At 42.7% G+C, this 27,341-nt stretch overlaps 1 protein-coding gene across 28 annotated transcripts in view; it reads left to right on the top strand.

Annotated features, from left to right (window-relative positions):
* Window positions 1–27,341, top strand: part of Nrxn3 (neurexin 3) — a 1,695,425-nt gene that overhangs the window by 117,143 nt on the left and 1,550,941 nt on the right. For 22 of the 28 annotated variants that reach the window (XM_045154246.1, XM_045154226.1, XM_045154223.1 and 19 more), the window contains exon 4: window positions 15,948–15,977. The exons of the other annotated variants lie outside the window; for them this stretch is intronic. In XM_045154246.1, the coding sequence (XP_045010181.1) occupies window positions 15,948–15,977 (30 nt within the window). The remainder of the gene's footprint in view (window positions 1–15,947; window positions 15,978–27,341) is intronic. 28 annotated transcript variants of the gene reach the window in all.

Below are 27,341 nucleotides of genomic sequence, written 5' to 3'. Positions count from 1 at the left end.
CCTTTATGTTGTAGCCAGGTCCACAGTGCTGGCAGAAATCACCTGACCAAGAGAAGCTTGTGAGGGAAAAAAAAAAGGTTTCTTTTGGCTTAAAGACTCAAGGGGAAGGTCCATGATGGCAGGGGAAAATGATGGCATGAGCAGAGGGTTGACATCACTTCCTGGGCAACATCAGGTAGACAACAGCAACAGGAGAGTGTGCCAAACATGGAAAGGGGAAACTAGCTATAACACCCATAAGCCCACTCCCAACAATACACTGCCTCCAAGAGGCTTTATCTTCCAGATTGTCATCAGCTGGGGACCTAGCATTAAGAACACCTAAGTTTATGAGTGACACCTGAATCAAATTACCACAGTCTGCCCCTGGCCCCCATAAACTGATAAGCATATGTGATGTAAAATGCAATGCATTCAGTCCAACTTTAAAATGCTCACAGTTTTTAAGGAATCCCAATAATATTCAAACATTCCCATAGTCCAAGAACTTTTAATTGAGCATTAATCCTAAAAAAATACTAAAAAACCCATAATGGCACAGAATAAACACACTTCAAAAGATGGTCATTGCAAAGAAATATTCAACCAATACAAGATTTAAACAGGGCAAACATTAAACTCTGTAGCTCCAAGTCCAACAACTCTGTCAGTGACAAATCTCCAAGTCCAACACCTCTAGTTAGTGACAAATCTCCAAGTCCAACAACTTTAACCAGCAATAAAGTCTCTTGAGCTCTAATTCCGCCCCTCCATCTAGGTCACTCACAGTCCTAGAAAATTTCATCCTGGGCCAGCAGCTGTCCTTAGCAGCAGTTTTGTGGTCCTGGCATCTCCACTGGATCTCCACTGCAACCCACAGTCCATCCTTATGTCCCCATGTGGTCTCCATGCAGGCATGCAGCAAACCTGCTTCACACTGCCCATGGCTGTTTCTAAAACACAAAACCTTGTTGCAAATTCAATGACCTCTTTCCTGCATTTCTTATACTCCGTAATACCAGGTAGGGTGCCAATTTGTTAATCCAGGGGGAAATAAAACAAACTTTGAAGAACAGGACACTTGAGCATTCAGGCCCCTTCAAAACAGTCCACAGTCTTTCTGTTGTCCTAATATAATTTAGCTGGCCCAATCTCAGTGATTGGAATCTATCATACAATTGCAGTTGAACAGGCAGAAGTTTCAGCCCAAAGATTTCTTTCTGTGCCATATCCCTCTGCATACACTAGTCCATTCATTCTCAGGACACATGCATAATAGCAAGCCCTCTCACACAAACTGCTTCTAGCCTGGTCCAGGCAAAGCACTTTCTCACCCTCAAAAACCAAACCTCACAGTCCTTAGTTCTTACTGTATTCAACTCTGACTAGAATAGTCCATCAAGGTGAACTTACAACACTGTGTGGCATCTCTTAGGCCAATATTTCAAATTCTTCCACATCCCTCTGGAAAATCATCTCCAAAAGGCCAAAGCTACACAGTCAGGTTTCAAGCAGCAATAGTCCCACTTCTCTGGTACCAACTTTAGTGTTGCAGTCAGATTCACATTGCTGGCAGAAACCACCTGACTAAGAGCAGCTTGTGGGAAAAAAGGTTTATTTTGGCTTACAGACTGGAGGGGAAGCTCCATGATGTCAGGGGGAAACAATGGCATAATCAGAGGTGGATATTACTTCCTGGGCATTATCAGATGCATAATAGCAACAGAAGAGTGTGCCAAACATGGAAAGTGGAAACTGGCTATAATACTCATAAGCCCACTCACAACTGTACACCACTTCCTGGAGGTTTTAATTTCTAAATTGTCATCAGCAGGAGAACTAACATTCAGAACACCTAAGTTTATGGGGACACCTGAATCAAGCCACCACACTTTATTATTGAAATCTAGAGATCTGCCAAGCTTAGTTCCTATTCACAAGGAGGAGTTGGGATCCCAGTAGGAGACACAGAGGGACCAGTATCCACAGAGGACCCACCATGCACCTGGCCCCTACCCCTACCACTTCATAAATGAAGAACTCTGGGCTACAAGGCATTGCCCCTTTTGTCCAAGTCCAGAAGCAGCTATGGCAAATATCAAAATTTAAATTCAGGCCTGGGATTTCTGCTCCATAGAAATTATTTTACCCAAGAGTAGGAGTGTGCTTTTGGCCACGTCATGCAACCGGCTCATTTCCTTAATGTGAGGATATGAAGTAGATGACCATTCAGGATCCTTACATTCTGAGCTTCTCTGAGCTTGTCATCAGGTTGAGATATTTGGTGAGATCAGAGAATACCTTCCTGTCACTAAGACTTACAGCTTCAATAGCAATGATAATTCATTTTGTCTCTTTCCTATTCTTTTAGGCAATTGTTCTACTTGCATTTTCTCTTTTGACCTTACCAGGAAATATTCTTGACATTTATTGAGCTTGCATTCTGAGCCAGGCACTGAAATGCTCAGTTTTGTGTGTGTTATTTAATGCTTTAGACAGCCCCATGAAGTAGATTCTATTGTGAGGCGTGTGTCACCCATAAACAAATTGAGAATAGACTAGATTTGAGAAGTAGCTATTGATGTAAAGCAGTGAGGGTGGTGGAGCAGGTTACAAACCCTGGTTTTGTCTGGTTCTGAAAGCATCTCAGAGGGAACTACATCAGACCATTCACTCCACAAAAGGTAACCCTGGTCACTGCTGTGTGTGCTCAGCTTAGAACAGGGCCATGCATGGCGCATACACAGTAAATCCTTGCTGACTGCAGAGTGCTTACGTCTCAGCCCTTAGTTTTACCCCATACTCCTGTAGTAGCTTGCTTTCTATTGGGGCTCATCCCAAAACCAAGACAGTAGGAAATTGAACTAATTATTATTATTTTTTTTTTTTTTTGAGATGAGGTATCACTGTAACCCAGGCTGACCTGAAATTCCCTATGTAGTCTCAGCATAGCCTTGAACTCACAGTGATCCTTTTACCTCTGCCACCCAAGTGATGGGATTAAAAATGTGTGCCTCCCCACCACTGAACTAATTTTTATTCACTGTCTTCTTTGACTCAGCTCAGGAGATGCAGGCTACAGGGAAATCTACCTCTTGCTGTGTGTGATTGGATTAGAAGGGGTACCTGGGCTAGGCGAACAGTACTCAGTTGCCAGCCAGTTCTGCTGGGGGCTTGGGAAGACCCCTTTGGGTCTTGATGAGTAAGTGTAAGTAAGGAGGTCTTGCTCAGCCTGCCTCTAGCTGTGGCTATCTGAAGGAAGCAGACCAATGAGTCTTGGAGCTTTTATTTTCTAGAGCCTTTTAATATTCCCCCCTTTTACTGTTCCACAAAGGCAGAACCATGTTGGGTGTTATGGCACAGTCTTGCACTTCCAGCGGTAAAGGAGGCTGAGGCAGTAAGACCATAAGTTCAAGGCTAGCCTGGGCTACAGAACAAAACTTTGTAGAATAAAAGAAAAGAAGAGAGGAGAGAGCAAAAAAGATAAAACAAGAGAGAAAAAGAGAGAGAAGAGATAAATTTACTAGATGTTGGTTTTAGTCACATTTCATAGCTTAGTTTTGGAGGGCAAGGCTAGAGTTAGAGTTGGAAAAAAATTAATAGTATTCTGTTATCTCAATGGCACAATACTATCCTATCTCCACTCCTGAGCTCATCAGATGGGTGAGAGTGCTAATTTGTTGCTTCACTGATGAGAAACATTGGTGGAATTGGCAGAGGACAGTGGGTGCTGAGTGTCTTGCGGTGTGTGGGAAAGCCCATGCAGAGATTTGTGCTACACAAAATACTACTGATGAGACCATGGAGCAGCTATGCTGGGGACAGTGATGCTCTAGAACGTCCACATAAGTAAGTCACAGCCTGTGTGTGGCGGTGTTGGAGACCTTGCTGGGGTATAGCCCTGCTTATGGAGGTCTGCTAAGGACACAGACTAAACTGGCCGGTTTCTGGGACAGCCTTCCAGAAGGGTGGGAGATGGATTTCAGCCCAGAGTGGAGGACAGCAAGTTCCCTTGTGAGGCAGCTTAGCTGACTGTGAGAACAGAGGGAGGCATCTGAGGATGCAATGGGCAAGGGGCTGCTCATGCTGCCTGTTTAGTAGACAAATGATTCTGGGCCTGGCCAGGGGGTGTACACCTGTGATACTGTCACTTAGGAGACTGGGACAGGAAGAAAGATTGCCAATTTGAGGCCAGCCTCAAGTACATATAACCAAGGCTACCTAACAAGACTCTATCAGCACATACATACATACATACATACATACATACATACATACATACATTTTTGGCAAGAGATTAGAGGTGACAGAGAGTGCCCTACATAGACCAGCCCTCTAAACAGAATCAGGAATAACAAGAGCTTGCGAGCTCCTCCTGTACATCATGAATGGTGCCAGTGGTTTCCTTATGTTGCATGCAATTGTCACCGTATTTCTGGCAGAGGGCAGACAGATATCTTACAGGAAAGAAGCATAGAAAAGTTAACTTGGCCCATAGCTCCTAGTAGAGGTAGAGCTGGGATTTGAATCCAGAGTTTGGGTTATTGTACAAAATTGCCTCGGCGAGCTAATGAAGGAGATCCAGGTTCATTAAAGAAAGAGAGTTCTCCCAGGTGGTTCTGGTATGGACACAGTTTGAGAATCACTGCTGTAAAGAAAGTTATCTGGAAGGTGAGGGACCTGAAGCTTCTCATTTAACCACAACCTTCACCGTGTGTTAGTGGGAGGAGGAGAGATGGAAGGAGGACAGGATGAATCATCCCCTTCTTTGTGTTCCAATGGCATTTAGGTCATAGGCCTTTTATAGCCATCATCATGACATTATAGCCAGCTGCATATTCCGCCCCCTTACCTCCCTTCTGCGCTGCCATCGTCTCTAGGAGGGTAAGGAGTGTCTTGTCCTTTGAGAAGAGACTCCTCCATACTGCATTTCCACTGCCTGCCACATACTGTTGTTAGAATCACTAGAATCAGCACACTTAGGATGGGATGGAAAGGACTCAATACGTTGTCAAGACTCTGACCGAGTTCTGAGTTGCTGCTCTGAGAGTTTATTCAGATTTGCCTTGACTCCTTAGATGAGTGACTCATTCCCCCTCAAGTCTTTCCATTGCATTCCCACAGAGCTGTGTGTTTGAGAGCTCTTTTCTCCTCCTCCTCTTCCTCCTTCCTCTTCCTCCTCCTCCCTCCTCCTCCTCCTCCTCCTCCTCCTCCTCCTCTTCTTCTTCTTTCTCCGAGGTAAGGTCTCACTCTACCCAAGACTGACCTGGAGTTCACTGTGTAGCCTCAGGGTAGCCTCGAACTCACAGTAATCCACCTACCTCTGCCTCCTGATTGCTGGGATTAAAGCTGTCCACCACACCTGCAGGTGAGAGCTTTTGCTTAACCTCACTTGTTATAGCTTTCACTGGCTTCCAGCCCTTGGGGACACACACAACAGATTTAATTACTCTCCCAGTGTTTGAAGACAAGTTTTAAGGACTTTGTTTCCTAAGAGCTAAAACAACTCTAGTTTATCTGGGTATTCTTTGTTATATGTATTTTTGAAGATTTATTTTTACTTATTTATTAGAGACAGAGAGAAAGGGAGAGGGAGACAGATAGAGAATGAGAATGAGCACACTAGGGCCTCCAACCACTGCAAACAAACTCCAGACGCATGCGCCACCTTGTGCATCTGGCTTACATGGGTCCTGGGGAATTGGGCCTTGAACCAGGGTCCTTATGCTTCATGGGCAAGCACTTAACTGCTAAGGCTTTTAAATCATTTCATCCAGGCCATTGCTCCTTGAGCAATGACTGCCCTACCCCCACATTCTTTCCAAAGAAGGGTGCCCATATAGCACGATATTATGGTACAACTTCAATCCTTTGTTATCCAGCAGTACTGTTGCTCCCTTGTTCTAGATTCTACATCTACTAGCGCCGGCACCAAAAACGTAACACCTTAGCTTTTTCTTTTTAAGACTCCCTTACATTGGACTTGAAGTCAATGAAAGCCTTTACTATTTTTGTGTGCACTGCTAAGTCATTTCTTTCCCCTTCCTGGACTTGTGCAATTGGTTTATTTGACTTAGCATGGGGCCAACCTTTGATTTTGTTAAAGCCCACAGAGGATGGTCTGTTTGGATGCAGTTCTTTCATCTGCCACATCGACTCCTCCCCAGGCTTTATGTTACTCATGAATGAGAAGCGGTTTCAGACAAGTTCGTGACAGTGGGACAGCAAGGACCTGCCCTCACATGGGATAAGTCTTTTTCAGAAATCGTTCTTGCTGGTTCTTTAACCCTTAGAGTGACAGGCAGGACTGCTTTCATCTCTATGCCATCTATCTCTGGCATTCATTCAGGAAGACCACGCTGCCAGTAGGTAGAACAGACCAGGCAAGTGCTGAGGCATGCTCTACCCTGTGATTATGCCACTTAGATGCAGTCATTGACTCACAGGCAGGACTGAAAGCAACTCTTCCTGTTGGGTCCAGCCACCACGCTGTCAGAACGAAGTTGCTCTAGAGGAAAACAGTGAGTGTGCTGGGTCAGTGACTTTTCTCCAAAGGGCTCAATGTTCAGTATTGAGCATAGGAGCACTGCAGAAGAGCAAAAACCCCGGGGGCTGGGGCGTGGTTGACATTCATCTTAGAGAATTAGATTTCTTTTCTTTTCTTTATTTATTTTAGAGAGGACAGACAGAGAGAGAAAGAGGCAGAGAGAGAGAGTGAGAGAGAGAGAATGGGCATGCCAGGGCTTCCAGCCACTGCAAATGAACTCTAGACACGTGCACCCCCTTGTGCATCTGGCTAACGTGGGTCCTGGGGAATAGAGCCTCGAACCGGGGTCCTCAGGCTTCATAGGCAAGTGCTTAACCACAAAGCCATCTCTCCAGCCCTCATCTTAGAGAATTAGCAACAGGTTCTCTCCTCTTCTCTCCCGTGTCTCGGGAAACCATCCCGATCAGCAGCCCAGTGATTCACCTCTTCTGCAGTTCTGTGCCAAGCCTGCGGAGAAGCCCGCTCCCCTCAAGGGCGAGCCCAGGTTTCCTGTGCTGCGATGAGCTGGAAGTTCGGGTGGCTCAGCTGCTGTACTCATTTATACTTGATGCTTGTCATACCGACCAACAACACTGTTCTCAGAATATTAGTGTGAGCCATTTGAAATTATTACCGGTATAATTTTATGTAAGTGTATGTGTGTATATTACATGTATTTTGCGTGTGTGGCTATGCAAGCACACGCGTATGCAGTTGTATGGTGGCCAGAAGTCAACACTGGGTATTCTCGTCAATAACTCTCTCCCTTGTTCTCTGAGATATTTGAATCTAGAGCTCATTCATTGGGCTAGACTAACTAGCCTGTGAGGTTCAAAGATTCCCCGTCTTTACCTTCCCCGTGTCAGGACTGCATGCATGCATGGCCACACTCAACAGTGGCATGGGTTCTGGTGATCCACACTCACCAGCAAGCACTTTACCTGCTGAGCTATCTCCCGAGGCCCTGGGATGATGATGGTTATAGGTTAGAATTAGCCAATTATCTGGGTCCATCCAGTAGGGCTGCCTGGCCTGTTTGCATTCATAAAGGCAGATGACCTTACTGTGAAAAAGGGGTTGCAGCAACTCTTGCCTGAAGCCCCACTTGGACTCTCTTCTGTTGTATTTTTGGTAAGTGACACTTCTCTCTTTGTTCATCCGTCTGTTCATGCTGAATGTGCTTGCCTCTTCATCGTGGATTGGATATGCAACTTTGAAAATGCTTAACAAAAGTGTTCCTATCCTTACCTTGCACTCTTTTATTTGGGCCAACCCAGAAGTTTCTTTGGCCATTCTGTACTTGACATGGCTTTGGGTTCCTCGTAGTCCTGATTGTTCACTTTTGGGCACACCCACATCCTAATATATGATACTATACTTGGAACCCTGACTCTGAGTTTACAGTTAGTACTGAGAAGAGAGAGGTCTATTGAGCTTTTCGGTTTTAGGAGTGTGGAGGGTATTGGGGTTGTGCATAAGTGGTAAGCTGGCCTCAAATTTGTGACCTTTCTGCCTCAGCTTCCTAAATCCCGAGATTACAAGTGCGCAAAACCAATCCCAGCCTTTAACGTTGGATTTATTTTTCCCCTGGTCTATTCCCATCCTTCTGGAACTCTATTTCAGTAGCTAACAAATTAGCTACCCATCTGAGCTTTAGGTCATCACGACATCCAGACAGCATGCTGTGAATGTTCTCAACCAAGCCCTTGATCAAAATAGGTGACAGGCTTGAGCTGGGCTGTAAGGTAGGGGTGGACTTCTTGTCGAAAAGGAATCTAAAGTCAATAATGAAGGCTCAGGAATTGCCCAAAGGAAGGATGGTCTCCGGCACAGTTGGGAACTTAGAGCATTCCTTGAGACCTGCCCCATCTTAAAAAAAAATATTTATTTATTTATTTGACAGAGAAAGGGGGAGAGAGAGAGAGAGAAAAAGGGTGCACTAGGGCCTCCAGCCACGCATACGAGCTCTAGATGTGTGCCCCCTTCTTGTGCATCTGGATAACATGGGTCCTGGGGAATCAAATCTTTAGCTTTGCAGGCAAACGCCTTAACCACTAAGCCATCTCTCCACCCCCTGTCCCTTTTATTTGAGCATTCTTCTCCCTAGTCCCGTGGTACCCTCTGTCTCATCCACAGAAGCAGACTTCAGCTTGCATGCTTCCTTCTTTCACTATGCCAAAGCCCCTGTGTCTTTGAGGAGAGATTTTTAGTTTGTCCTGATGGTCTTCCCATAGCATGCTATCAAGGGCTGAGAGTCTGAGTGTGCCTCATGTCCAGATTTGCATTCTAAAGAGGGAAAGGGCTTAATAATCCCAAGAAATGGCCCAGGAAAGGAAGAAACTCATGCTCAAATAGAAATGCTCATTAAGCTATTTCCCTGTTTAAAATGCAATCTTGAACATGAGATGAGATTATTATTTTTAAATTTTACTTATTTGAGTGTGTGTGTGTGTGTGTGTGTGTGTGTGTGTGTGTGTGTGTGTGTCTATGGGCACACAAGGGGCCTCTTGCTGCTGCAAATGAACACCAGTCACTCACAGTGGCTTTGAAATTAAACCTTGGCCATCAAGCTTTGAAGCAAGCATCTTGAACCACTGAGCCATCTTCCTTGTCTCCTGAATGCAAAATTCTTCCTTTTCCTTCCCAAATTCCCAGTCACCCTCCAGACAAGACCCCTGCAGCCTCTCTACTTGATATCCTCCCCCTCCATCTTCACTGTTTCCTTAGCTCTTCTGGAAACACCAGGTGAACATTTCTATTACCTTTTGATTACATGTAATTACTCTTTTACGAAAGTCCTTATGGCTTTGTAAGGTTTCAACCTTGGTGCTTGCAGCAATTAGTGACATTTAATTTCTCTCCTTTGGCATAGAAAGAAGTGATACATGAGGATTTTTCACTGGGGTAAAAGTTATCTTGAAAGTAAATGAAATAAAAGTCTTGAGCTGCAGAGATGACTTTGCTGTCAAGGCACTTGTCTGTGAAGTCAAAAGACTCAGGTTTGATTCCCTAGTTCCCATGTAAGCCAGATGCACAAGGTGGTGCATGTGTTTGTAGTTCATTTGTAGCAGATGAAGGCCCAGGCATGCCCATTCTCCCTGTACCTCTTTCTCTGCCCCTTAAATAAACAAGCAAAGAAGTAAAATATTTTAAAAAATCTTGGCAGAGATAACTTTTTAAAGATTATATATATATATATATATATATATATATATATATATATATATATATAGACAACTTCTATACTTACAGACAACAAACCATGACATTTCCCTCCCCTTCCCTACTTCCCCCTTCAAAACTCTGCTTTCCATCATATCCCCCCCCCTTCCATTAGTTTCTCTTTTAATTTGATGTCATCATCTTTTTCTCCTATTATGAGGGTCTTGTGGAGGTATTGCTGGGCACTGCAAGGTCATGGATATCAAGGCCAATTTCTGTCTGGACAGTTGTATGTAAGGAGTGGTGCCCTTCCTTTGACTCTTACATCTTTCCACCACCTCTTCCACAATGGACCCTGAGCCTTGGAAGGTGTGAATAAAACAAACTTTTAAAATTTACTTATTTTAATTTTTTTCTTTATTTTCTATTCTTACTTGAAATACTTTCCCCAACAACCAAGCCTGGGTGAAGGAAGGAAGGATGGATTGAACTGTCAGAGGTAGATGGGAGATCACCATTTTAAGAGGGAGACTGCATTAGCTTAAAAGATGGGGGGCTTCGAGTTCTGGCCTGCCTGAAATGTTACATCTTCCTTGTGCCGGATTCAGCCACTGGCCTTTGTTTTCTGTATTAGTCATTCTCACCACAGGCTTCTTGATGGCCACAGCTGCTTAGCATTGACTTTGTGTTCCTAGAGCCACTTTTATTTTCCCAAGTTGCAAAAGCAGCTACCTCCACGAGGGCTTTTCCCAAAGGGTGGACTGTAGTTTAGGGAACCACATGTATACTTTGCATGTATTTTACATATGATTTCCAGTGTGTTCTAAGGTGATTTTAAGTTTATATGCCTTACCAATTCGTGGCCTTTTCTTCATTTTGTATGTACCATGGGAATCGGTGCATCACTAACACATAGGCATAAAAAAGCACACGGAAGAAAGGAAGATGGCCTCTGTGGTATCAGTGACTGTGTTGGGATCTAGCCAGGGTGACACTTGGTAATAGTATGACATCAGAGAGAGAAGATGTTCAGTTCTCCTTTTGTGATTAGTGTCTAAAAAGCATTATGGTTCTGTCTGAAATCTATCCTGGCAGAAGTACTTGCAAATACTTGCATGGTCTTGGGAGCTTACTGTGCATCAAGGATGAGCTTCCTGAGTCCTGGGTTATAGGCCTGACCCTTCATGACCAGCCTCTATATTGGCTATTCTTAATTTCTTGCTTATCAAAGGGTCCTTGAAGGTCAGCTTCTGTTCCCTACCTACTCTTAGGTGAATTTTTATATAGTTGACTTTTGAGTCATAATTATCTGCTCAAATACAAAGTCTGTGATTAGATTATTTTGGAGGATGTTCTGAAGACCCTCTGCTGCCACAAGCCCTTGGCTCAACTCATGCTTTTTGACCACCCTGAAATATTAGGTCCGGAATAAATGCCAAACTTCAAGCCCAGCCAGGGTCCTGGCCTTAGGGCTGGCAGTGTGGTCTGGTGGGGGTGGTAATGGGAGTCACTGCTTTTCTATGTGCATCTTGACCCTTCTGCTGCTGAGGTTGACCAAAGAGCTCCTTTTCACCTTAACCACTTCTTATCAACTTACACATAATGCATATCCAGTATAGCTCTCTGTTCCTTTCCTGCTAACTATGTTCTTCCCAGAGAAGATCTTGTTGAGCATTATTATCTATAACCACGTTGGAAAACTATATAGTTCTATTTTTGAAAATGTAATTAGAATTCTTCAATGCTAAATGTACTTGAAAACTATTCACTACCAACTTGCTCTTTCCAGGTTAAACAGAAACACACCATGCCCCTTTTCTTTTAGACTTCCTTTATTTACATAGTTGTCACACAGGGGATGTGTCAGTCCTCACATTCAGCCTGACACCCTCTTAGACCACTGCCCTACAGTATTAAACCTGGACATTTTTGCTTGCTGGTTCAACTCCCTAGTACCCATGTAAGCAAGATGCACAGGGTGGTGCTGGCATTCTCCTCTGTGTGCACACATGGAGTTCACCCATCTGTACACACATGTGCACGCACCCCACGTCACACACATACACACTGGTCCTATGCCTTTACATGTTAAAAGTTATATAACTTCAACTGTTTCATGCCTAGAAGACAAAGAACTCCTTGTCTGTATACTCTAAATCCATATCCTCACTTCATCCTATCTTCCTATTCTAACATTGTTTCCCTCCACCTCCCATTCACTTTTTCCGGAAATATCAAGTTCATTGTCAAAGCCTGCCGAGTCCTTTTACTCCCTTTTCCTTACTGCTACCATGATACTCATTTGGACCCTTTGCCTGTGACTGAGCTTTCTGCCTTTGTTTCTTTCCCTCTAATCTATCCTGTCCACACTATTGCCAAAGCAATCTTCTTCAACATCATGCTTTCCTGGGTCATCTGCTTGCCCACAAACCCTCAATGTCTCTCTTGTAAAGGCCAAGTCCATTTTCCTGAGCCTTGAAAATTCAGGCTCCCATGCCTAGATCCTCGGAATTATCTTTGTTATAGAAATTATTTATATCTGTCAAGTCTTTTATTTCTATAGCATGCTATTACATACCTACTAGGTACCTGCAACTGCACTTGCTCTTGGAAAGCTTAACAGAGAAGTACTTGTAAATATATGCATGGTCCTAGAAGCTGATGGTGCCACCTAGAATATCTACTATTCCTAAATCTTAAAATAAAAAACAAAAAACAACTTTTAGTTATGGTATTTTCGAATATTCCTAAATCTTGAGCAATTTTCTAAAATGTTTTTGCACACACACACGTGTGTGTGTGTTTGTGTGTGTGTATGTGGGGTGTGTGTGTGTGTGTGTGATGTGAGGTTTGTGTGTGATGTGGGGTGCATACACATGTGTATACAGATGGGCGAATTCCATGTGTGCACACAGAGCAGAATGTCAGGTGTCTTCATGTTCATCTTTGTATTTCTTTATTTGAGATGGGGTTTTTCCCTCAGCCTGGATCTGTTGCTTTTTGTCATCATGCCCCAGTGATTCTCCTGCTAGCTAAGGTTACAGTGCCTCACACATCGCTTTTAAAAATATGAGTTCTGGGGAACTGAACTTGGCACTTTCTGTTCTGAGAGGCCCCCATGCTTAAGCAGCAAGTGGTTTGAATTACTGTGCCATCTCCTGCTGTCATCAGGAACCTTTTCTGAGTACTCAGCACCCTTCTCTTAGTTCCTATTGGCTTTATTGTCTGGATTTATCACATGACACTTAGCAAATACCCATTCATTTCTCATTCAATTATCAGCCATATATTGAGTACCTACTGTATAGCACCAAATGTATAGATGTTGCCCTGTGCTAATATATTTTCAAAGTGCAATATGAATAACCATAGCCTTCATATAACTCTTAACATGTGAAAGCGCAGACTTACAAATTTAATTTATTAATTCTTAAAACAAATGTAAGAAGTGGTCATTGTTATCAAAGTCCAGGAGTGGTCAGCAACTTTCTTCAGGTCAAAAGGTAGAAGAAGGTAGCAAGTAGAATTGAAATCGAGCTCTGTAGTCCTTAATTTTAGCGCCTATTCTTTTGTGAGGTAGCGGTACCTATGACACACGTCTGCTTGTGTGAATAGAAACATACAGATCCCCTTTGCAGCTAGATGCTAAATCCTGGAAGCCAGGGATGCTGTGTACTACTTACTTGTATCCCTGCTACTTATCCAGCCTACATTACCCAGAATGCACTAGGTGCTTGGATTTCTGTTGGGGCCTGGGGAAAAGGCTGTTAGCATCAAGTAGGAACGTTTTGGGGTAAAAGGAAGAAAACCAGAATTTCAGAATAGACCATAGACCATAATCCTCTGGAATTCTTGGTCTCGGGCTCTTAACTCTATTCACTGTGTTGATAGGTGTGTATAAGAAAAGATACTGATGTGGTGCTCTTGTACATGGAGTGAAATTCTTCTTCAACATGAGGCAAAATAACTCAGGCCATCTCATGATGACACAGTTCTCCTCTTCTGACATCCTGCTTCATGTCACCCTGGTTCCTGTCCATTTCGTTTTATTGTCTACAGTACCAACATTTTGACATTAGAGTCCCAGATCTGTATTCCTGGCTTGATTCTTCTATTTAAGGTTTTATAACTTGAAGAAGATGAACATTTTTACTTGAGTGGCAATACTACAACTGTGTAGGCAGCTTAATAAAACCCGATAAGTACATATTTGAATTTTAAAAACACAGGTGGTGGGTTATTTGCATTTTAAAAGGATTCTTCCTTTCACCAAAGGAACCACTGCAGGGTTCCATTAAATATCCAATTCCTCTTACTGCATTTATCATACAGTTTAATTTACCAAAAATTGATTTAGATGCCACTCTAAAGGGGTAGCTCTTGTGTTTCAGGGAGCTTGGGAATCAAACTTATTTAAATTTCAGATCCTGCCCCAACTCCTCCCCATAATTTGAATTCAGAATGTCTGGTTGGAGCACTACATCTTTATTTTTCATGTGTTTTGTGAGGTGCATTAACGGAAGCCCCACTGAGAGTTTCTCCAGGGCCTGGGTTTCCCTTATTACCAGTGTCCTGTTTATCCTTTACTTGCTAAATTAAAAAAAAAAAAAAATGGATCAGATGGCTATTTGTAGCTCTCCTACCTGTACCTTCTCCTATACCTGACGAACATCTGGAATCTCAAATGGAGAAAGTTTTTCTCTTTCTTTTATTACCACCATATTTTATTCTGAGGTATCTTTTTGGTCTTTCTTATTCCCATGTCCTAAAGTTGAAAATTCTCTGTGAATGGTTGGCTATTGAACTCATATCTGTTCTTTCCCATCACCCTTCACACAGACCCCGGCTGCCTGCTCTTTATCCCTTCCCCTTTGTACTCTTGACTATGCTGCTGATGGCCTCAACTTGGCCCAGAAATCTCAGATATTGTAGGGATGCTTATTTCTGTGTAAGTTTCTCTTCCACAAATCCAAGGTTTTTCCTCCTCTTTCTCTAGAAAGGCAATATATATATATATATTTTGCACAAGGCAAATAATGAGAATGACTTGCTTCAGTAGATTCCATTCTTCTGCCAATATTAATTCTGGCCTTAGACCAATGAAATCCAGGACCTGAGCATTTAAAATATCATTATAGTTTAATGAAATTTGTTTAAAAATAGTGTCTATGACATTTATGACACATGTATCTATGCATTTAATATATCACTGATCTTTTAAAAGTCAGTTGCTTGACCTACATTTTGCCTATGATTACTTTTCTAAATCTCTAGTAATCTCCAAAAACATTGGGAGATTTCCATACTTTAGAGTTTTTCTCCTTTATTAATCCTCTATATCCCTGAATTTTGCCTCAAGTAAAGTTCTCGGGTGTGATCTGGATTTTGTAAAATATCTCCAAGAATAATAGAAGCAGTACAAGAATAAAAGATGTGGTGCAGCTGGTGACTGGTTGGAATTCTTTCCTATGACTAGATTTATCAAAGCTTATGCTTTCCTTGCAATAATGGGCCCTAAAGAATCCCGTTTACCTTCCCTAAAGACATATCCAGGGCTTCAGCTACTTGTTTACTGGGACTTTGCCGTATGAAGTATGGAATCTTCTTTAACCCATTCAGTGCTGAACTGAGCCTCCCTGATGGGGGATTTTTCTAGAAAAACAGAGGAAGTAGGGGCAGGGGTGTGGTTATCACTATATTAAGGCATGAATGAAAAGAGAAACACTTTGAAGTTGTCTGAGCACCTCTTACAAGTAGAAGTTATCCAGTATGTTTGATATGATCCCATTTATCTAGAAAACAACACATACACAAAAAAGAGCATGGTACTCTCTGGATGGTGGCATGATAACTGATTATGTTTTCTTGTCTTATCTTTTGAGTTTCCTCGTTTTTGCAGTGAACATGTATTACTCTTGCAACTAATTTGAAAGAAAGAAACCTTTACCTGACACCTAAGTCTCTTTCCCAGAGACCTAATCTTAGTAGATCTATCACAAATCCTATGGACTGGATTGTGCAGAACAATGGGAAAAGAAAAGCTGCTGAAATTAGTCGGCAAACAAAAGCTTGTCTTTTAGAGACAAGCAGAGCCAGCCTCTTGCCCCTTGGCAAGGAGACTGGGGTTGGGGGTATGATGCATGCCAGAGCATGTGCTTCTGCCCTCGCCACGTTTCCTCCTACTCTAGAGTTAAGAGAATTTTGCTTTGCATTTGAGATTTTAACTGTGTATTCTCTCTTTTCCCCTCACCCTTTCTCCTTTTCTCTTCTCCTTCCTCAGGCCTCTCCCACCTCATGATGAGTGAACAAGGTAGGTGCTTTGTGCTGTGGTCTGCAGATGCTGAACTGCTTGTTTTTGGCTGGTCACTCAGAGTCTCCTCGCTTGCAGGCCTCCTGAGTGAGCAGGGCTGTCTTGCTGTGGATGGGGAAGATCCTTTCCTGATGCATTATGGTGCCCCCCACACCCTTCTACCCTGGCTTCTCCATCCTCCACTGCCATTTGTCATCCGGGCACTGGCCCTGCTGGGCTGCCTCCAAGAGGGAAGCATGAAACAAGGCGTGACGCGTCGATAATGGGGGTGAATGAAGCTCATTTTGGAGCAACCAGGCGGCTAACTTCCTCCTGCTCCCCCTCAGGCCCCTGCTGGGCCCCAGCTTTGGGAGCGAGGAACAAGGTTTCTCCCTGAACTTCACTGTGGGTCAAGGTTTGCTGTTTGTCTCCCCCTCCATTCCATCACCCATTGTAATGATGCTCTGTCCTCCCTGGTCAAAGGAAACCCTTGGGGGTTTGACTGTTTTCAGTTTTATATAAAAGCAAATAAAGTCACCAAAAGAACATGCTAATGTCCTCATGGCAGGATTCTAACTCATTATACACCCTGAAGAAAACTGCATATAAAGATCTGTAAATCCAGCATCTGCAACCTAAAATATTCAAATATGCAGGGAGTGAACTGTGCAGGAGATTCAGCTCTGCTAAGCATGGGGGTAGGCTGCAAATGAAGCCTTTTAATCCTAAATAAAAAAAAAAATTCATATTATCAGCTCAAATCAGGATTTGAGACCTGAGCCCACTTAAAATTGTCTTTTCCCTTCACTGTTCAATTGCTACTATTGTGTTTCTTCCATGCCTTGGGATGATTGCAAAATTGGCCTACCTGCCTTGCCTTGTCACCCAAAGACTGTTCTTTAATTTCTCTTGTCTTTTTCTTCTCAAAATACACATGGATGCATTGCTTCTTTTGGAGGATAAAAAACAGGAAAAGATTCTTTCATGTGTCCCTGCTTCCTTGGTCTTCCGGAGACAATATGACAGCTTTGATGCCACTTTTCTTCCTCTACTCTCTTATATGGACCTGTCAGATGGTTTGGGTATAAGAGGGTGAGAGAGGTACCATGAGATCAAGAGGCCACCAAAGTTTGAGGCAGTTTAGTGTTGAAGGCATCCTGAAATGGTAAGGAGAAGCCAGTTTTCAAAATGCAACCTACAGCATGAGCCAAGATTCATGGTATGGATTCCAGCAATTCAGGGCAGAGGTGGTTTGGTGGAGAGCAGATATCTAAGAATAGATGCAAAAGGAGTCTGTCAGGTGGGATCCCCCATGTTAGATGAGGCTTCTGAAGAGGCGGGACTGAAGCCTGTCTTTTCCTGTGAATGAGTGAGGGGAGCAGGTATCCCCCACAAGTAGCATGAAGTGAATATGAGTGAGAGATGGGCCTGCTGTCGACCCTGTATCTGGGTAGTTTGAGAACTAAGCTCTTTTCTATGAAGGCAGAGGAACCAGGCATGGTGAATTGCTAGAATTTGATGGTCCAACCTTGGTACAAGTTATACTAGCAAAGCAAGCCCTGGGGCTAGATGACAGAGCCCCTGCCCCTATGTTGTCTAGACATTTGTGCTCCTGGCTACCCTTCAGGATTTCTCCAAGTATTTCCCATTGCTGTGTTCAGAGGGCAGAGTGGGGTAGATAGGAAGGGTAGCACAGCTTATTTCAGACACACTGATGTGGCATTGTAGTGTGAAAACCAGTTGCGGAAACTTTTGGTTTCCTTGGAGGAAGAAGAATTGCCTTTGGCCACACATTAAATAGCACATACCTTACCCTGTGCCCAGATGCATATTTGTAAAGTATTCAGACACAAATTGGCTCTAGGAGAATACCTCATATTTCTTCCAGAGGAATGAAAGGGAATTCCTCCTTACCGAGCTTTTCAAGAAAAAGATGCCAAATTCTTCTGGGTGATGGTGCTGCTAATATTTTTTAAGTTGCTAGTCTTTTAAGAAAATCCTTTGACTGAAGTCTTCTTCCCTCATTCTTTTCCATCTTCTCCTCATCCATTCTCATCCTCCTGATGACTACCTTGAAATCCACTACTCTGCTGCCTGCTGTGATACCCTGCCTTCTCCTCAGTCCTGCCCACCAATGATAGGGGCTTGTGTCTGGGTCCTACAGAGCCTCCAAGATTTATTTTTTATTCCCATAAATATGTGTGCCAATGTTTATGTATGTTGTATGTGCATCCCCTGTACATGCGTGTTACACTCTTGGTCCTCATGACTCACATGAATGCTGGGAAAATACCAGAGACCTCCCCAGCTCCTCTGAGACTTTCCCTAAGCAATTTTCAAGATGGATTATATGCGTGCACTTTTACATCCATGTTGCTGTGCGATGCTTTTGCATGCATGCTGACTTTGTCATGATTTTTAAGGATCGGATTGGGAAACACTGAATGGGATGAAGCTTCAGCGTGAGACCAATGGAAACAGCCTGGCTGGCCCCAGTGTTTGCTGCTTAAGTGTCCCAATCATGTGATTGCTTTGTGCTGCCCCCTGTTACTGTCTCTTGTGGGTTTTGTTATGTATGTTACGTCTCCATGTACCCAGAGTGTACTGATGCTCACTCTTTCTCTCATTCTCTCTGCGGCCTCCTTGGTGACCACCACGCTGCTTCCTCTTAACTGGACCTTCCACTTCCTTTCTGTAGGTAGAAGTAAAGGTAGAGGTCACATTGTTTTCTATTATGGCTTTAACTGTCACTCTGCCTCCTGAATTATTCGTGCACGAGAGGGGAATTGTTGATTCTGATGAACACAGGGCAGATTAGAACTTAATGCTCTTAACAATTCCTAGAAATGTGACAGAGCTGTTTCTATCCTTTCCCTTCAGTACGATGATTTGTGTTCAGTATTGGGGCTGGTTCTGAGTTGGCCTGCCACCCTCTAAATCCAAGGTGAACGTTACATGTATGTTGGACTGTGTTTAATGGGAGCCAGGCCCTCTGGGTGTGGACATGCATTGTGGATGTGTGATTCACTCCAGTTTAGAGTTTTCTAAGATCACCTCCTAGTAAAGTATGTGGATAGCATAGAGGAGGTAGGAAATGATGTACCATTATTATTTTTACTTAGGCATAACTGCATTTGGGGTAACATTGGTAAGGGGAAGATAACAGAAAAGGGACATAGTTGGAGAACTTCCTGAAAATTTATCATAGTGTGGAATTTGGGGAACATTTGGTTATTGTCCTCTTTTCTTCCATCCTGTAAGTCCTGTATATGTTGGAGTTGGACTGTTTTGCCTGGGAGTGACACTCTGTGAGGGTGGGGCTGGGCATGCATGGAAGGCTGCAGGCATCACAATGTCTGACACAGGAAGGAAGAAGAGAAAAATGGTAATATGGGATTTCAGTGAGCAGCGCCAGCCCTTGCCAGGGTGGGCAGGGAGGAGGAGAGGTGCTGAGGGGTGGATTGTGATGCTCTGCCATAACCTGCAAGGAATCATACCTCACTCATCCAGACCTAATCAGAACTGTCAGATTTGAGTCCAGAGAACCTGGCTGGCCTGCTCACATTGCATTAGCTGTGTGGGGGTGAAGGGAGAGGTTAATCGATAAATTATACATATATATCTGTATCCGGTTCTCCTCTCTTCCTCCTCAACTCCCTGGCTCCTGTCCTGGTATAGCTGTGTGCTCCTGTTACCTTCAAAAATTGGCAAATTATGAAAGTAGGGCATTTAAATTCTGCCATGAGAATGTGGAAGAGGAAAGAAGTGAATGACAATTTAACTTAAAATGCTTATTTGAGGACTAGCCCAGTCACCTGGCCATCTCTCATTTGAGTTTTTCCAAGTTTTGGAGTTAAAAAAAAAAATTACATGTGGTTGTCTTGGAAGCAATTCAGCCCTTTCCACTTTAGGCTTTGTCAATTGCCTGTTCCTTTCATGCTAATTCTGGGTGGGCTCTTCCTCTCTGGCTTCTGTCATGAGGAACTCTTATCCATTGCTGAATTGGTGCCTTCTGAAAGGGGGTGGGTAGGCAAAGAAGAAGGGGACCAAGGAATGATGATTACAGGGATGATTCTGGATACACCTCTGCTAGCTCCTGGACTGCCCAGAACTCAGCCTTTTGGAAGCATGTAACATTGTAACTTGTCTCTCTACCCACCAGGCTTCTCTAGTATATAGGGCCTGTGTCACATGGCTCCGTCTCTCTTCTCTCCTTTCCCTTCCTGTTTTCTGTCTTATCTTTTCTTCTCTTTCTCAAATCCCCAGTAACATCCCTTAAAATAGGGGTGCTTTTAGATTTTCCTAGATGGTACCTTTCTTTCTTTGGGCCATTACTGACACAATGACAGGCGGCTGTGAATGCTGACGGGTGCCCCTGTGTGCCAGGCAGTGTGCCAAGTGCTCTGAGGGCCTATCACACCGAATACAACTCTGCTGCATGGCAGATGGTAACAGTAGCCTAGTTTACAGTTAAGAATGACAAGGCTCAGAGACATACGTGACTTAGGTGGGGTACCAAGTGAGGATCAAACCCAAAAGCAGAGCCCCTGACCACTGCTGAGAAATGCCTCTCTATGATCCAAGGATGACCTCGATACACTTGCCTCCCAGCTGCCTCTTAGGTGCTTATCTGTCTTAAGTTCCAGCCTGCCACCTTACATTTACTGTACCACATGTCCATATAAATGTCACCTAGGACTGTCACCTCCATATGTTCAAAGTGTCATTTGTCTACAAACCAGTTTCCTTTTTGAATGGCCAAACCCTTCACCACCCAACCTTGACAAAAAGAGCTACTGTCTATCCTCCTCCTTCCTGAGCCAGTCTCTCCCAAGGTGGTCAGCAGACAAAGTTCTCTGTGATTCTGCTCCTCAATGTCTCCTGTGTCTGTACTGTCCACATCCTCAATCAGGTGCTGGTGAGCACTTGGCGCGTTGTTCTCTCCTGGTTTGTCTCCTCGCCGCTGCCGTTCTCTTCCTGCCTGCTGAGCAGTTCAGAACTGTATGGTGTCTGATGTTCACTACCTAAGAGGCGGGGTTAGCCACCCCCACCTGCAAAACCATCTTCCTAACTTAACCTTCTCTGATCTTAGATGCAAAATCACTGCGTCAATCAAACAGGTCACCCCATCACCTTGATTGACTCTCCTTGTCTCCTTGTTTTGCTGGCTCTCTTTTCTCTCACCTCTCCTATCGCCCGCTGACTAAAATCAGACCCAGGATTCTTCTCCTACTTTATGCTATCCCAGAGTCCTCCCTGCAGATTTGAGCTCTCCCTCCATGTGGCTCTCTAATCATTTATATTACACTTAGTTGGGAACTGGGCCACTCCTCGCCTCTAGAAGGTAGGTTTGTTAAAGATAAATGTTTGTGTTTGTTAATGTCCAAATGTATTTTCATCAGTGTGCTGCATGTGGAAGGGTGCACGAGCTCTAATCCTTCTGATCCTGCTGTCAGTCATCTTTCTAAAAGTGAAAATAAAGCAAAATTAAAATTAAATCGGATCATGTAGCTCATCTGCCCAAAGCTTTCAGTGGACGCTCTCGTGTCATTGTCAAGGTGCCTTCCCTGCCTGATGCTCTCATAGTATAACCCGTTACCCACTGTCACCTCCACCCACCTGCCAGGCTCCTAAAGTCCCCAGTGTCCTTCATGAGAATCCACGTGGCTTGTTTCTGCCTCTGGGCTTTGATTTATGCTCTGCCCTCTTTCTGAATATCTTTAGCTACTTCTGTTCTCTTTTTTTGTGAAAATATTTTATTTTTATTTATTTGACAGAGGACGACAGAGATAGAGAGAGAATGGGTTCACCAGGGCCTTCAGCCACTGCAAACGAACTCCAGATGCGAGTACCCCCTTGTGCATCTGGCTAATGTGGGTCCTGGGGCATCGAACCTGGGTCCTTTGGCTTTGCAGGCAAACGCCTTAACCACTAAGTCATCCCTCCAGCCCCTTTAGCTATTTCTTAATGTCTTTGGAGGTCTCAGCTTTGTGGGTCTGCCAGACGTTGTACTCCTGGTTGCTGGCAAACAGAAATGAGGCTTGGGGTCCTATTAGTCAGGTCGCCCTGCACTAAGCATGATGGATGGCCAGAGCAGGGATCTCTTCAGTCCTTCGTGGAAGATGCTGAAGGGTGAGGGCTGCCCTAAATGTTCAAGGCTGTATTACCACACCACACTGGCCCGTGGTGTGGGCTTGTCAGAGAAGAGAATAGATATGCCTCAGATAAGTCATTCTTTAAAACCCAGTGATGAAATTAGTAAGCCTGAAGTGGTGAGAAGTGTGAGACTCCATCTACAAAACTGGGTAGAATGACAGCCACTGCATTCAGGAGGCCACAGGCAGCATGTGGCCAAAAGCAAGTGTGTTTTTTTTTCCCCAGAAGCTGCTGACCAGAGAAGTTCTTTATATACTAGGATTTTCCACCTTTGGGACTTTGGCTTCTGGCCAGGTGTTGGGTGTCCATATGCCTTCCTTTCTCTTTCTTTCATCCATTTTGAGATAGATGATCAAATAGTTTCCTTTCACATTGAACTTGGAGCAGAAGTTACAGGTTCAAATGCTGCCATAGACCTGATGGATATAAAAGAGTATAGCGAGGTGCAGGAAGGAACAAAATGTTGTGAGGACTGTGGCAAGCTGGGACATATAGGCAACAGCATCTGCTCTGCCACAGCCCATTGCTGTCATGCAAGAATGAAAGCACCTTGTCACCAGGGCTTCAAGATAGTGGAAACATGTATGTGATAAAATGCACCAGTGCCTAACATCATGCTGACCCTCGAGAGAAGTATGAGCACACACTCATAGGTGTCCATGGTGCTTACTGGATGAGCTAATCGAAGAGCCAGAAGGGTTTTGATCTTTGACTGGAGAAGAAAGATGGAGTAAAATATTTCTCCAAGATTTTTTGCTGAATGTGAGTAGTGGAAGGGAAGGGCACTTGATTTTCTGTTTGGAGCTACTGCCAGAGAACCTTATCCATATGTCGTCAGGGGAAGCTGTTTTTTGTTTTGTTTTTTGTTTTTGGAATGGGTATGTACAGGAGGAGGTAGAGAAAGCTAGGAAACAACCAACAAAGTTGCTAGGGCCTGTGAACCCTGCAAGTTAGTTATTGCCTCTATAGCCAACTGTTTATGCAAATTAGCAAATGTAATGAGTTACTAGTTATGAAAATAAACTCATCTCTGCTCTATAAATACCTAGTTATAATAAAATGGGGGACATATTGTATCTCCAACTCTTGTCTCATCCATCTCTCATCCATTGATTTGTCCTCTTAACAATGAATAAAATCACTTTTATTTTCCCTCAAGAAGCACAATTTCCATGTGTTTTTTTTTTCTTATTTTTCTGGTAAGGTTTTGAATATCTTTATGAGAAAATAGACTTATTTTAAACATAAAAGGTAACATGTTTGTTTTTTAGAAGTTCTGTGTTTTTGCAGTGATGACTTTAAAATGGCACTTTAAATATATGAAAAGTAAGGTTTTCTTTCTTTCTTTCTGTGTGTATATATGTTTAGAAGTTTTTGTTGAATATTGCAGACATTATTTTTGCCCAGTTGATTTTTTGAGATTTTAAAATCTGTAAATGTGAACAAGTAGATTTAGTAATAAAAGGTACAATGTTCCAGTAGAATGTTTTTTGTTAAATTCCAGTTGGCAGTACATAAAATAAACTATTTCACAGATTTATAAGCAGTGTGTCTGTTTCCTTTCCTTAATGATCAATTTGGGCTTATTGGTTACTGTCAAACTTTATCTTCTTCTGTGTATATATCTGTGCATATATTTATGATATGTACATGCATAATATATCACAAAACTGCTTTTGCTTTAAGCATGAGGAAGGAGTTATTTGTATAGTTCTTTGCTTAACAGGTCAAGTTGGTAGATATATAATATATGATTTTCAACACTTAATCTATTCACAAGTGAACTTGGCTTTTATAGTACTTGTAGATAAAGGATATCTTGAGTTACATTATATTATCTTTATGATATATTTCATTTGTAAACTCAGAGGAATTGCCTGATAGAAAAAAAATATTGATAAGAAGGCTAGCACAGTGCATTTCTTTATGTACTTGGGCTTCTTCTGTGATCTAGTTCTCAGCTGTGTGGGGCAGGGTCTGTGTGTCTGGGTATAGGTACAATCTGTCCAAACATGTATTGATAGGACCATGTTCATATATGTTCTCCTATGAAGCTTCCATATGTTGGAGTACTGAAAACAATATGTTCCAGGGTGGTATGCATCTGAATTTAGTAGTCTCTTTTTCAACGTTAGAAAAGTATCGTTTTCTGAACATTCAGCAAATATTGTTGGCAAATAGTGATCTGCTAGGTGCCGAGTCCATGGGACAAGGCAGCCAGTGGGAGTTTGTAAACAGCTTTTAACTACTTCTAAGGCAAAAGGCTTAACCATATTCTGTTTCCAACTCACTACAGTTTTTAATATTAATTTCTTATTTTAAGAGAAAATGTTAGGTAATCATTCAGTTAGTCTACTCCCCCACACTTTAAATTCTCAGACTCAGAAGAGAGAATATGCTCTGTGTGTGAACATGTAGGGATTTTTTTGTTTATTACTTATCTTTATTGGTGGGTAGCATATACAATATGAATGCCTTTAAGTGTACAAGCCAAAAGTTTTTTTTTTTTTTGAGGTAGGTTCTTACTTTAGCCTAGGCTGACCTGAAATTTCACTGTGTAGTCTCAGGGTGGCCTTGAACTCATGGCAATTCTCCTACCTCTGCCTCCCAAGTGCTGGGATTAAATGCATGTACCACCATGCCCAGCAGCCCAAAGGTTTTTTTTTTTTTTTTAAAAAAAAAAACACAAAAAACCTATATATGCCTATGTAAGCACTGTACAGGCTAGGACATAGATGTGTCCATCACCTATTCAGTTGCTATCATGTTGTTTTTTTGCTTTCCTTATATATGTTTATTCTCTCTCCAACACTGTGTGCATTCATGTGACTATCATTGGAGGGCTTTGCTTGCTTTAGCTTTGTTTAATGATGAATCTTGCAAGAGACAGAGACATGGTGGTTTTGCTGTGTGTAAACAGAGGCAATCGTGTTGTGCTCTTGTGAGGCAGTTTTGCCCTGTCTTTGATGAAGCTTAGGTTTCCCTTTTCACAAAGAGCATATCTAATTGATATCATTGGGGTTTCCTTTTTTTTCCCTAAGACATTTAGTAGTGAGTAGAATAGCAGAGGTGGAAAAGACCATATGTTTTGTAAAACGCCAGACTAATAATGCTTTCTGATGGATGTCTGATTTTAAAAGTGCTGCGTCTTTCATTAAAATTTACATGTAAAGTAAAAGTGGCCATGGTGACATGAAAGCTAATGCAACTTGCACATCTTGACACAATAGCAATCACAAGAAACTGGAGATCCCAGATGGCAGCTTGGCCTTTGCCATCCTTTTAATAAGCTACTAACTGCTAATTATTTCACTCTTATGGGCAAGTTAATTTACTGTTGACTCTTAAAGAGATACTGCTCTTTTTTTCCTCCCAGCCCACACAAAACAAAGGCTTTCCACCTGGGGCTCTGGAGACCATTTACATGTAGGCTGGGACCTTTCCAGCCAATTGTAGCCATGATGGCAAGTACTGTGGTGAAATTTTTTCCTTAATAAACATATTTTCTTGAGTGTTTTGATGTAGTTTAAAAAATTAACGAAAGCCCCATTATGTGTGCATATGTGTGTGCATGCGTAAGAGGAATAGACTGAGCAGGAGAAAACCTGAAATTTGGAGCCTATTTGAGAGTGAAAGAACAGCTGCCTTTTAAATGGTTGCTAATTCTGACAATTAATGCTGTTTTGTGAGTGTGTGATTTTCTGTAATAGCAGCTACAAGGGATGGTGGTGTGTAATAGCTCATTTCCTAAGCTTTATGGTAATGGAGCAGAGCGACAACAGAACTGAAAGAGAATCCAGGCCTGCACTCTGGAGCCCTTTTAAGTGAAAAGCCTGCATAGCATACTGTCTTTTCCTTCCTTCCTTCCTTCCTTCCTACCTTCCTTCCTTCCTTTTCTCGCTCTCTTCCTTTCTTTCTTCCTTCCTTCCTTCCTTCCTTCCTTCCTTCCTTCCTTCCTTCCTTCCTTCCTTCCTTCCTTTCTCTTTCTCTCTCTCTTTTTCTTTCTTTCTTTCTTCCTGTTATTTGACTTCTTAGGATGATCTTGTTCTTCTCACTGGCCCAGGTTATTAGGTGAATAGAGTGTAGGTGGGCCTGGATGCATCTGGAGTGAGCATTTGGAAAGGAGTCTTGCTTGCAGCTAGCTGTCTGACAATCACACTGTTTATTTAAGGATAAACTAATGACTGTGCCTTGCAAATACCTGTAGATCCATTATTGAAATGAGAGTTAGAACTTTGGTTTGATACTATCAGAAAATAAGTCGGAAACCTCAAATATGATATGTAGAGTATTTCAAAATAAAATGTATTTATAATGAACAAACTAATGTAGGAAAATCAACCCATTGTCTTGAAATATTTTAACTGGATTTGTTACTGTAATCAGTTATTCTTTATCACTTTTAGGAGTTGCTAAATGCCTGGAATCTCCATTGAAAAGCAAACATTCCAGTTATTAGTGGTATCTGTGAATCTGATCTCAATGCTGTAAGTGTTCATGGGAAGTATTGAACTCAATAATATATTGCCATTTATTTCACAAGTTAGTCTAGGTATACTTAGCCTAATAATTTACTTCTCGACTGGAGAAGTTTTAAGTGTTACATTTCTTTTCTGTGTGTGCTTGTGGATGTGTGCCTATGCATTTGTGTGTGCAAATATGGCAGCACAGATGCCATGGCATGCGTGCAGATGTCAGAGCAACCTTGCGTGTTGGTCCTCACCTTCCACCTTGCTTTTTATGCAGGGTCAATTTGTTGTTCACATGTGGGTGCTGGGGATCTGAACTCAGGTATTCATGTTTTCATGGCAAACCCTTTACCCACTGAGCCATCTCCATATCCCTTATGCTATGTTCCTCTAAATAGTATATCCTCTGGTTTCTAAATAGCTCTCAGGAAAAATATCAGTGCATGCGAAATTTAGAGTGAATTTTGTCATCTCTCATCTTGTACGGTGTGTTCAGTCCGATTGCTATGTTGTGAAAAAAACTTGAGAAATGCACATCTTTTAGGAGAAAAAATAAGTACTGAGAATGGTAAGTCCTAGAAGCATGGGTTTAAAAAAATTGAGCAATTTTTGTGGTGCTTAGGATCGAACCCAGTACCTTATGTGTGCAGTATGCCATTGAGCTCCATACCTAACACTTGAAAGCGGTTTTTGTTTTTTTTAAACTGCAGGACTTCTGGGGAGCCTTTGCTATGACGACGATGCAGGTTCTGTACTTCTC

The sequence above is a fragment of the Jaculus jaculus genome, chromosome 7, assembly GCF_020740685.1.
Source record: "Jaculus jaculus isolate mJacJac1 chromosome 7, mJacJac1.mat.Y.cur, whole genome shotgun sequence".
Classification (NCBI taxonomy): domain Eukaryota; kingdom Metazoa; phylum Chordata; class Mammalia; order Rodentia; family Dipodidae; genus Jaculus; species Jaculus jaculus.
This window is presented reverse-complemented; position numbering and strand designations above follow the sequence as displayed.